This window comes from Colobus angolensis, unplaced genomic scaffold (assembly GCF_000951035.1).
Source record: "Colobus angolensis palliatus isolate OR3802 unplaced genomic scaffold, Cang.pa_1.0 Scaffold92, whole genome shotgun sequence".
In the NCBI taxonomy this organism is placed as follows: domain Eukaryota; kingdom Metazoa; phylum Chordata; class Mammalia; order Primates; family Cercopithecidae; genus Colobus; species Colobus angolensis.
Window position 1 is genome coordinate 1912105 of NW_012123154.1, and position 11524 is coordinate 1923628.

General features: G+C 42.9%; 1 protein-coding gene across 1 annotated transcript in view; it reads right to left on the reverse strand.

Annotated features, from left to right (window-relative positions):
• The window catches only part of DNAH3 (dynein, axonemal, heavy chain 3), a 235401-nt gene that overhangs the window by 177756 nt on the left and 46121 nt on the right, over window positions 1-11524 (reverse strand). The window contains 3 exon segments of the mRNA XM_011931963.1: window positions 2038-2182; window positions 3330-3483; window positions 9830-9911. Coding sequence (XP_011787353.1) covers window positions 2038-2182; window positions 3330-3483; window positions 9830-9911 — 381 coding nt within the window.

Sequence of the window (11524 nt, forward strand, 5' to 3'; positions counted from 1 at the left end):
AAATGGTTAAGCTGGTGTATCCATAGAATGGGATACTACTCACAATAAAAGGAAATGACCTACTGCTACATCCAACAACTTGGATGAATCTTAAAGGCAGTATGCTGAGTGAGGGAAGCAGTCTTGAAAGATTGCATACTGTATCATTCCATTTATAGGAGGAGCCTCAAAAGGATAAAACTATAGGAATAATGAAGAGATCAATAGTTGCCAGGGGTTACAACTCGGGGGAGGATTTGACTACAAGGAGACAGTCCAAACAAATTTATTGAGTTGATGAAATTGCTGTTTTCTGATTGTAGTAGTGTTTATATGAATGTAAACATCTGTTAAAATTCATAGAAATGTATGCCAAAAATGTCCATTTAAATGTATATAAATTTAAAAATAAAATGTAAAATATTTTAAAAATACAATACCTATTTCTAATAAAAACACTTGGTAATTTATAAATACTTTTTTTTTTTTTGAGACAGGGTCTCGCTCTGTCTCCCAGGTTGGAGTGCAGTAGAGCCATCACAACTGACTGCAGCCTCAACCTCCCAGGTTCAAGCCATCCTCCTGCCTCAGCCTCCTGAGTAGCTGGGACTACAGGTACACACCACCATGCCCAGCTAACTTTTTCATTTTGTTTTTAGTAGAAATAAGGTCTTGCTATATTGCCCAGGCTGGTCTTAAACTCCTGAGCTCAAGTAATCCTTCCACCTTGGCCTCCCAAAGTGCTGGCATTACAGGCATGAGCCACCATGACCGGCCTTGTTGTGTTTACAAATATTGAAGCACTAGAAATTTGCTAAAGGCTCAAACCTAAGGGTCTCTGATTTTTTTTTTTTTTTTTTTTTTGAGACAAGGTTTTGCTCTGACACCCAAGCTGGGGTGTAGTAAGCAGATCATAGCTTACTGCAGCCTTGATCTCCTGGGCTCAAGCAATCCTCCCATCTCAGCTTCTCGAGTAGTTGAGACTACACATGCACCACCACACTTGGCTAATTTTTTATTTTTTTTAGAGACAGGGTTCTCACTACGTTACTGAGGCTGGTCTCGAACTCCTGGGCTCATGCAATCCTCCTGCGTCAGCCTCTCAAAGTGCTGGGACTACAGGTGTGAGTCACTGCACCCAGACAAGGATCTCTGATTTTGTCCTCTGTTCTTAAACACCCGCCACAGGTGATATCATTCATGGCTTTCATTGTAATCTACACATCAATAATTCCCCAACATAAATCCCACCTTCCAAATCTCTCTCCTAAAATCCACCCTGATATACTCAATTGCTATTTAATATTCCCATTTGATTGTTTCCAGATGCCTCAAACTCAATGTATTCAAGTTGATGGGCTGTTTTTTTGTTTGTTTGTTTTGTTTTTTTCCCCAATAAATCTGTCACTTCTTTTGTTCAGTGATGGTAATACCTACCAAATTGCCTGAGCCAGTCATCTGGAAGTTGGTTCTTTGCTGTTATTATCCTCACTCATCCCTGAAGTAAGAGAACCAAGTCTTGGAGAAGCTAAGTAACTTTTCCCAAAGGTCAGCTAGTAAGTTCTTTAAGCATTAAAATTCTTACCTTTGAGGCAATAAAATTCTTACCTTTGAGAGGATAGTAACTCTCTTCCTCCCTGCCCCTTAACCCATATCAGATCAATCATTAAGTCCTGTTGATTCCAACTCCTCAATACCTTTCTGGACCCCAGATCCTAGAGTAAAAGGGTAGTTTACAGATGTCTATGGCACGCTGGCCTTTCCTGAAGCAGCACCATCGTGAAACTGCCATCTGTTCTCCCACCATCTGCAACTCTAAATCGTGACTCTGGGTGGCTGCCTATTGTGTTTTACCCTGGAAATAGATCTGGCTCTTTTTCCACCTTCCATTTTTATTATCACATCAGATACTTTTGACTGTGGGTGCCTTAATCTGGAGTGTCAGAATCTGATTAAAAGTCCAGCCAGATTCTTAAGTGCAAACCATATTTCAGAAGCGGCTGGGTGGATCCTCCACCCCATCCCCATCTGTCCCAGCAGAGTGAGATCACCACATACCATTCATCCATTCCTCCGACTTGGTGCTGAACTCATAGGCTGTTGACCACAGTTGCTCATAAGGCACTTTGTTCGTCAGCATGGCCTGCAGAAGAGGGTAGGTACTCTTCTCCTTTTCCAATAGCTCTTCCTCCTTATTGATCAACTGCAAGGCAAAAGGAGACGCTCTTTATTGGATAGGTTGTTCTCCTAAACCCTAGAAGGCACCACGGCAAACTCCTCAGTGCCTTGAAAACCAAGCAGAGAAAATGCTTATTCATCCGGAGAGTAAGAGAGGAAACTAAAGCATGAACTCAAGCAAGAATGTCCCTCTGCCACCTCCAAGGACCTTGGCAGCTGAGGTCTGTCTGGTTAAAACTGTAGAATAATCAGCTACTTGCCCTGTCATCTCTGTTTCCACTCTACGACAGCCATATCTCTGTTTTCATAATTTTCATATGTACTTTAGCTACATAGATGATATTACCTCCTTGTACTGACTTGCCTTGAAGGTAAGAATTTTAATGGTTAAAGAACTTACCAGCTGATCTTTGGGGACAGTTACTTAGCTTCTCCAAGACTTAGTTCTCTTACTTCAGGGTAAGTGAGGATAATAACAGTACCTAATCCAAAGATGCGTTAAAGGCATTAAGTGAAATGTTGCATATGAAGCCCTTGACCATTGCTGAGCACATAATAAATGCTCAATATATGTGAACAATTACCTTACTATACTTTCTTCTTTCGATGCTCAGAAACTAACAAAGGGAAAGTTCTGGCGTCATGAAGGGATGTGGGAAAAGGTAGTTGAAAGTACCAGTGAGCCAGGTGTGGTGACTCATGCCTGTAATCCCAGCACTTTGGGAGACTGAGGCAGGTGGATCACTTGGGGTCAAGAGTTCAAGGCCAGCTTGGCCAACATGGCGAAACTCTATCTCTTTGTATGGTACTAAAAATACAAAAAATGAGCTGGGCATGGTGGCGCATGCCTGTAATCCCAGCTACTTGGAAGGCTGAGGCAGGAGAATCACATGAACCCAGGAGGTGGAGGCTGCAATGATATGAGATCACTCTACTGCAATCCAGCCTGGGCAACAGAGCAAGATCTTGTCTCAAACAAAAAAACAACAACAACAAAAAACAAACAAAAAAAAAAAAGAAAGAAAAGGAAAAAAGAAAATACCAACGAAAGAACTGGCCAATGAGTTAATCAATACTATCCACCTAGTAGATGCTATCAGGAAATTCACAACCAAGTATCAGAACCGATAGACCAGTACAGCATCATAAGTCCCCATCTCAAGATCCCAAACCTCAAACTCTGCAAACGCCTGATTTAGGTTCTTTGAAAGCTCATTCAGCTTTTCAACATTGTGCTTCATTTCTTCCGTAGTCATCACTTCGCGCTTCCTAAAACCTTCCAGTTCTCTGTGGTAGCCCTCAAGTCTCGACTCAAATTCTGAGCATCTGAAAGTAAAGACAGTCTGGTCACATTTGGACTTTGCATTCTGTGCACTTTCAAAACATCAGCACTGCTTGCCCATATATAAGCCTGCAGAGATTTGATCAGGTACCTGCAGATTTCCTCCCCCAATCCTCCCCACTCCATCTTTCTCTCTCTCTCTCAAGATAAATGAAGATGAAAAAATAAGTTAAACTACCTCTAAGACCACCTCCCAGAAATGGAGCTGTTGTGAGCCTGTTGGTGGTTAAACATTTCCAGGTATTTTTCCTGTACAGGTTAATACGTATATGATATATGTACACATATACATACTGTTTATTCATTCGGCCATTAGACATTTATTACTGAGTGCCTAATATATTTTATAACTGCCCTAGGCATCAGGAATATATTTGTGAAGTACGCTATTAAGTTCTCTACCTTCAAGGAGCTTGTATTTTAACTGAAGGAGACCTAGACAATAGACATGGATGGATGGATGAATGGATGGATGGATGGATGGATAGATGGATGGATGGATGGATGAATGAATGGATGGATGGACGGATGGATGGATGGATGGATAGATGGATGATGGATGGATGGATAGATGGATGGATGATGGATGGATGGATAGATGGATGGATGGATAGATGAATGGATGGATGGATGGATGGATGAATGGATGAATAAATCCACAGACAGGACAAACAATAAAATATTTCTGCTAGTCATAAAAGCTCTGAAGAAAATAAAACAGGACAGAGTGACTAGCGGAAGGAAGTGGAGGGCTACTGTAGCTAGAATGATCAGAGGAGACCTTTCCAGAGATTTATCAACTTCATCCATATTATCAACAAAGCAGGTCTCAATGAGAACTGTTCCCTTTTTCTAATGAGGTAGAATAATACAGTGTGAAGTGGACAGGGTCTTGAGACAAACAAGCTAGCTTCAAATTCCCACCTTGCCACTTAGTAGCTATGTAGTCTTGGGAAAGTCGCTTAAACTGTCTGTGCCTCAGGTAGATAAAACGAGGATAGAAAAAGTACCAGCTTAATAGTTAAAGTCAACGCGAATAACAACAACAAGAAAAGCTCAGAATTGAGCCTTGTATACATTAGTCAATACATAAGTGTTTGCTCACATTCACTAAAATGGAAACTCTATAAATACAGTTGATTTTTACTTATTTATTTATTTTTACCCAGCCCTGTTCAAGGAAATAAATATGTGTCTTGTCTCATTAATTCCTTGTTGTGTCTTCAGCAGTTAGACCATCTGATACATAGCAAATAATCAATACTCTTTGAAAAAATAAGGGAACATGTCATTGAGATCAGCTATAGTGACATTTCAAAAAGTTGGTTATCCTAAGAATGCTCAATTCTGTTATGGCAGTTTTAACGTTGCTTTTTTCTTAACCACAATTTAGAGAATTTTCAAGTGGTTTGAGTCTCTCTCTCTCTCTCCCTCTCTCTCTCTCTTTCTTTCTTTCTGGAGTGCAGTGGCACAATCTTGGCTCATTGCAACCTCTGCCTCCCGGGTTCAAGTGATTCTCCAGCCTCAGCCTCCCAAGTAGCTGAGATTATAGGTGCCCACCACCACGCCCAGCTAATATTTGCATTTTTCATAGAGACAGGATTTCACCATGTTGGCCAGGCTAGTCTCAAAGTTCTGACCTCAGGTGATTCACCTGCCTTGGCCTCCCAAAGTGCTGGGATTACAGGCATGAGCCACATATTCTGGCCTCCATTCCTTTTCTCAGCTTTTTATTTTTGTTTTGTAATAAGCTGTAATTTTAGATTCTGGTCAGTGTTCATTTTCAGGAATATCCTTTGTGTAAAAACGTTTCATTCATTCACTCATTAAAATGGTGAACATCCACTATAAGCAAGGAACCATGTTCTATCCGAATCCTTAGGCTCTGGTGAAACACAATGTCGGGTGCTCTCCCTAAGACAGACATCTTCTCTTCTTCCTCCAGGGTGCCAAAGCGTTTTCCTTTGCACTTTTATGGCAGAGAGCAGCAGCTCACATCCCTGAGTCATCCATCATGTAAATTTCATATAACTTCCAGAACCACGGAACCTACCACTAAGATGGATGAAATGACGGGGGAGAGGGGCAATGCTTATTATTCTTCTGTTGTCCACACAATTAGGTGCTGCTAAGTGCCTTTTCACATCATTAAATTCTTTCTGAAGCTCCAAATACTACACTCACCTAGAAATCTCTGATGAAAGCAGTTTTGAATTCCTTCCAAAGGGCAACGACATGTAAGCTCAGTGATTACCTTAAATTATTACTATTATTATTGTTTCTAATTTCTTTTTTCTTTTTTTTTTTTATTTTGAGATGGAGTCTCACTCTATCGCCCAGGCTGGAGTGCAGTGGCGCAATCTTGGCTCACTGCAAACTCCGCCTCCTGGGTTCACGCCATTCTCCTGCCTCAGCCGCCTGAGTAGCTGGGACTACAGGTGCCTACCACCACGCCCGGCTAATTTTTTGTATTTTTAGTAGAGACGGGGTTTCACCGTGTTAGCCAGGATGGTCTCGATCTCCTGACCTCGTGATCCACCCACCTCGGCCTCCCAAAGTGCTGGGATTACAGGCGTGAGCCACCGCGCCTGGCCTATTGTTTCTAATTTCTTATAATTGCTAAGTGCATTATAGTTTCCAAAGTACTTTCATGTCCCCGCAACACACACACATACAAACAAATGCTCCTTTACTTACAATGGGGTTACATCCCTATAAACCTATTGTAATTTGAAAATACTGGAAATAGAAAATTCATGTAATACATCTAACCTACTGAACATCATAGCTTAGCCTAGCCTACCTTAAATGTGCTCAGAACACTCACATTAGTCCACAGTTATCATCTAAGACAAAGCCTGTTTTATAATAAAATGTTGACTATCCCACGTAACTTACTATATACTGTACTGAAAGTGAAAAACAGAATGGTTGTATGGGTACTCAAAACATCACTTTCACACCATCAGAAAGTCAAAGAACCGTAAGTTGAACCATCGTAAGTCAGTGACTAGCTGTGTGTATGTGTGTGTAGATATGTAAAGTCCATACATATTTCATATAAATAAATTCCAATATATTATAGTCCATAGAATAATACAATCATTAACAAATAGTAGGCACTCAGGAAGTTAGGTTAAATAAGAGGTGTATTTGTGGGACCATTTAGAGCATACGGGGAGGATTCTAGCAGGAAACAGAATTCATTCCCATGTTCAAAGAAAGACACTTTAAGGGTTACTTGCAGGGGTGAGATATGGATAGGATTAAAGGAACAAATAGTAGACAGTGAGGCACCCAGAGACTAGCATCAGAGGGAAGCCATTAGGACCCCCAGGCTGGGGACAATGGAAAACTGGAACCATGGAGGAGGAGGCATTGACCTCAGAGGGATGCAGGTACTGCCTCTGAGCCCCAGGGCCAGGCAGGGAGGGAGAGGAGAAAAAGCCCAATAGCTACTCTCCAACCTCTGCAGGGCTCCATTGACAGGGCCCAGCCTGGATCCAACAGACAAGAGAATGCAACACTGCAGATTGGACATCACCTTCCAGGTGCAGAGCCAGAGGGTGGGGTTGGGACAGCGAATGGAGAATAATCGGCACGGAACCCCAAAATCATTAATGTGGGCTGGGAAAATAAAGCCAGGTTTCTTGCAGAGGAAGCAAGATTGTTTTCTCGCGAGATGGATGGATGCATAAATATAGCTTAATCCATCTCACAGGCTATTCTCAGGATTAATGCAAAATGATGAACATAAGGATTTAAAGGTTCACCGAAGAGAGGGCTAAGCCCAAGGCTACCCTGCTGAGCCTCTTCTAGAGCTGCCCTCTGCTGGCCTCTGCTGTTAAGAGCTGGGGAACCGGTGGATGAGATCACGCTGAGAGTCGCCCCTCAGAAGGAGAAACGGACACTCTCCTTCTCTCGTCATTAATGACAATCGTTCCCATTCCTCACAGAGTCACCCCTCACTCCTCCTAACTTCAACAGCATTTATTGTCTCTAATTGGTCTTGCGGTAATATTCTAAAATCACACATTTGCAGTTGATGGGTTGGAAGTTGAGAAGCGTTTTTCTCCCCCACAGAGGTCACTGTTCAAAGGGAGAAGGAAGCTGACAGTTTTGGGATTTCTACCACATGCTGGTTACCACCTAAGCACAATCTCAGATCATCTCATTTCATCCTTCAGCACCATAAGACAGGATCTGATTCTATCCCATTCTCCCAATGAGGGGCACAGAAGCTCAAAAAGATGAAAGAACTTGCTTCTGTGCACTTATCCAACAAAAAAATGATTTTGCCACCCAAGTTGTAAGTTTACCTATATAACAAACCTGCACATGTACTCCTGAACCTAAAATAAAAGTTAAAATATATTAAAAAGCAAATAAAGAAATTGCTGGGGAAACATGATTTTACTTTCTGGTTGGACATAAAAAAAGTGGTAGATATATACAGTGGAATACTACTCAGCCATAAAAAGAATGAATTAACGGCATTTGCAGCAATCTGGATGGGACTGGAGACCTGACCTTACCTTACCTTACCTTACCTTATCTTATCTTATCTCATCTTATCTTATCTTTTGAGATGGAGTCTTGCTCTGTTGCCAGGCTGGAGTGTGGTGGCGCCATCTTGGCTCACTGCAACCTCTGCCTCCCGGGTTCAAGCGATTCTCCTGCCTCAGCCTCTCAAGTAGCTGGGACTACAGGCACACATCACCACATCCAGCTAATTTTTGTACTTTTAGTAGACACGAGGTTTCACCATGTTGGCCAGGATGGTCTCAATCTCTTGACCTCATGATCCGCCTGCCTTGGCCTCCCAAAGTGCTGGGATTATAGGCGTGAGCTACTGTGCCCGGCCAAGAAACTATTATTCTAAGTGAAGTAACTCAGGAATGGAAAACCAAACATCGTATGTTCTGACTCGTAAGAGAGCTAAACTATGAGGATGCAAAGGCATAAGAATGATACAATGGACTTTGGGGACTCCGGGGAAAGGGTGGGAAGGGGGTGAGGGATAAAAGACTACAAATTGGATTCAGTGTATACTGGTCGGGTGATGGGTGCACCAAAATCTCAGAAATCACCATTAAAGAACTTACTCATGTAACCAAATACCACTTGTTCCTCAAAAACCTATAGAAAAAAAAATCAGTTCCACAGAAGAGGGTGTAGAGGGTGTGTTTGGGGGGCTGGGGGGCAGGGTGGGGGAGCTGGGACTTATATGGGAATTCTTTGTACTTTCTGCTGAATTTTGCTGTGAATCTAAAACTGCTCTAAAACATAGTCTATTAATTTAAAAAGAAATCAATTTCTTCCATCAGGCTAAGTTCTGGGCTCCAGGGCCAGTATCCACTCAGGTGGAGGGAGGAAAATACACACATACACTCACAAACACACACATACACACACACACACACACATATTTTTTGGACTCCCTGGGGAGCACACTTAGGCCATATTTTCCAGGTAGCAACTACACAGGTTGACCCTTCATCCCCAACTCTCCCATTCGGTGTAGAAATCCCTGCTTTTATCTTGTAAGTATTTGCAGGAATTATGGCAGCTCAAGTTGGGAGTGGGAGTTTCTTATGTGAAGGGGACAGGGTAATTGATACGACTCTGCAGGTCATAATCCAAATGTGAACCTAGAATGGGTGTGTGTGTGTGTGCATGTGTGTGTGTGTGTTTGTAAAACCACGCGCATGGCACTTGGCCTGCTTCCCTTGACATTATTGGATTTGTCAGTATGTCTATATTTTCTATGTCACTGGATTAAAATCTTTATTTAGCAGCCAAACACACATATATGTCTAGAATACAGCATAGTACGTCATGAAAATCCGCAATAAATACCAACTGAATTGACAAATAATGAATAAGTGATTACAGCCACATTAGCTCTGAACAAGTCCAGCTGCAAAATAGGCAATTTCTCAGCCCCCCTGCCATGCCTTTATTATCTCTGTCTTGATATCCTACAGATCTGTGGTCGCTAATGCAAGGCTGACAACTTCACTGTTACTATTGGGGAGGCCATTAGAACATGCCACTAGTTTCGCCTTTTTCTCTCTGCACCGCCAAATTGCAATTATTCGAGGCAGGAAGGGAAGACATTAGCAGAGGTTACTACAGTGAAGCAGTCTTAAAGAAAACATCCCTCAGTGGGAAACCAAAGGAAATGCCTTCTCCACCAATTGTTTTCAGACTTCGCCCACACATTGCTGTGGAGTAGGGTGGGGGATGGTTTGGACAGAACCAGGAACCTGCTGCATGGGTGAAGAAGTCAGGTCTCATTTCCAAAACAATCCCAGACTCTCCCGGTACCTTTTAATCAGATCCATTTCTGCCTGATCCCTCTTGTGAAGGAGCAAGTTCCGGCTATTTTCAAAGATATCTTCAATCTGGTCTGGCCAGAGGAACAGAGTGCTGTTCAATTTGATGTCCTCATCTGCAAAACACATACTGTCTGCTCCAGGACACTGTTTAGCATAGGTCAGGTCAGCATGTGGTGAATTAATTAGGCAGAACAAGAGGTCATCAGGAGTGGTGTGGGGGTGGCAATGAATACATGGATGAGTGACAGTGACACTTGTCGACATTTGGCCAAGCTAGAAGGTAGATGATATTATCATCCTCATTTGCACAGATGGCAAACACAGCCATTGAGCCTACTGGTCAAGGTTACACTGCTAGAAGGCAGCAGAGAGGAATTCAAATCCAGGTCTAACTAATTCCAAAGCCTACATTCTAACCTCTCTGCTTGATTGCCTTCCTAGGCTAGGTCTGAGTCAAGACAGAAATCCAGGATGATGCTCTGGTTCCACAATTCAAACTATTTCACTTCATCTGCATGTCGGTTTCCCTTTTGGTTAAATGGCAGTCATGGTATCAAAGTCAAATGCCCCACCCATTTTATGACTCTGGTCAATTAAAATGTCCACACTGGGTTTCCTTTGTGAATTTTGGGAGGCAGAGCCCACAGTGAGAGACCACAGTGTATCCAGGGGTCGAGGGCACAGTTCATGAACATGCAAGTGGATGGTTAGGGAACCACTTTTCACTCCCAGTCCCCACCTCTCCCTCCCGTCAACCTCCCCCTGACATCCATACATTGTGAACACCAAGTAATTCACAGGTATTTTCAGACAGAAAATGGCTTGTTCAGAGCTTATCAACTTTTCCTTCAGAATCTGCTTCTCACTTCAAAACTCTAACTTGGCCCAACAAGCTTTCAAGGAGCCCTAACTATTTATTTCCTTTTACAGTATGCAGGAGCATGAAGGAAAGTGTCTCAGCCTCTTCAAAAGTGGGATTGATGAAGATTACAGATGGGTGGCCGGGGGCTGTGGCTCATGCCTATAATCCCAGCACGTTGGGAAGTCCAGGCAGGCAGATCACTTGAGACCTGGAGTTCAAGACCAGCCTGGCCAACATAGAAAAAAATCCTGTCTCTACTAAAAATAAAAAAATTAGTTGGGCATGGTGGCACGTGCCTGTAATCCCAGCTACTCGGGAGGCTGAGGCATGAGAATTGATGGAACCCAAGAGGCAGAGAGGCTGCAGTGAGCCGAGGTGGTGGCACTGCACTACAGCCTAGGTGACAGAGCAAGACCCTGTCTCAAAAAAAAAAAAAAAAAAGATTACAGATGAGTAAAATCTACTCATTTAAAAAAAATGATTCTGCATTTGGAAGTGACTTTTCCAGGAATACCAGACACAGATGCCAAGACAGGGATCTAAGAACTGCAGGTCGGCCAGGCACGGTGGCTCACGCCTGTAATCCCAGAACTTTGGGAGGCTGAGGTGGGTGGATCACGAGGTCAAGAGATCGAGATCATCCTGGTCAACATAGTGAAACCCCATCTCTACTAAAAATACAAAAATTAGCTGGGCATGGTGGCATGCACCTGTAGTCCCAGCTACTCTGGAGGCTGAGGCAGGAGAATTGCTTGAACCCGTGAGGCAGAAGTTGCAGTGAGCCGAGATCACGCCACTGCACTCCAGTCTGGCGACAGAGCG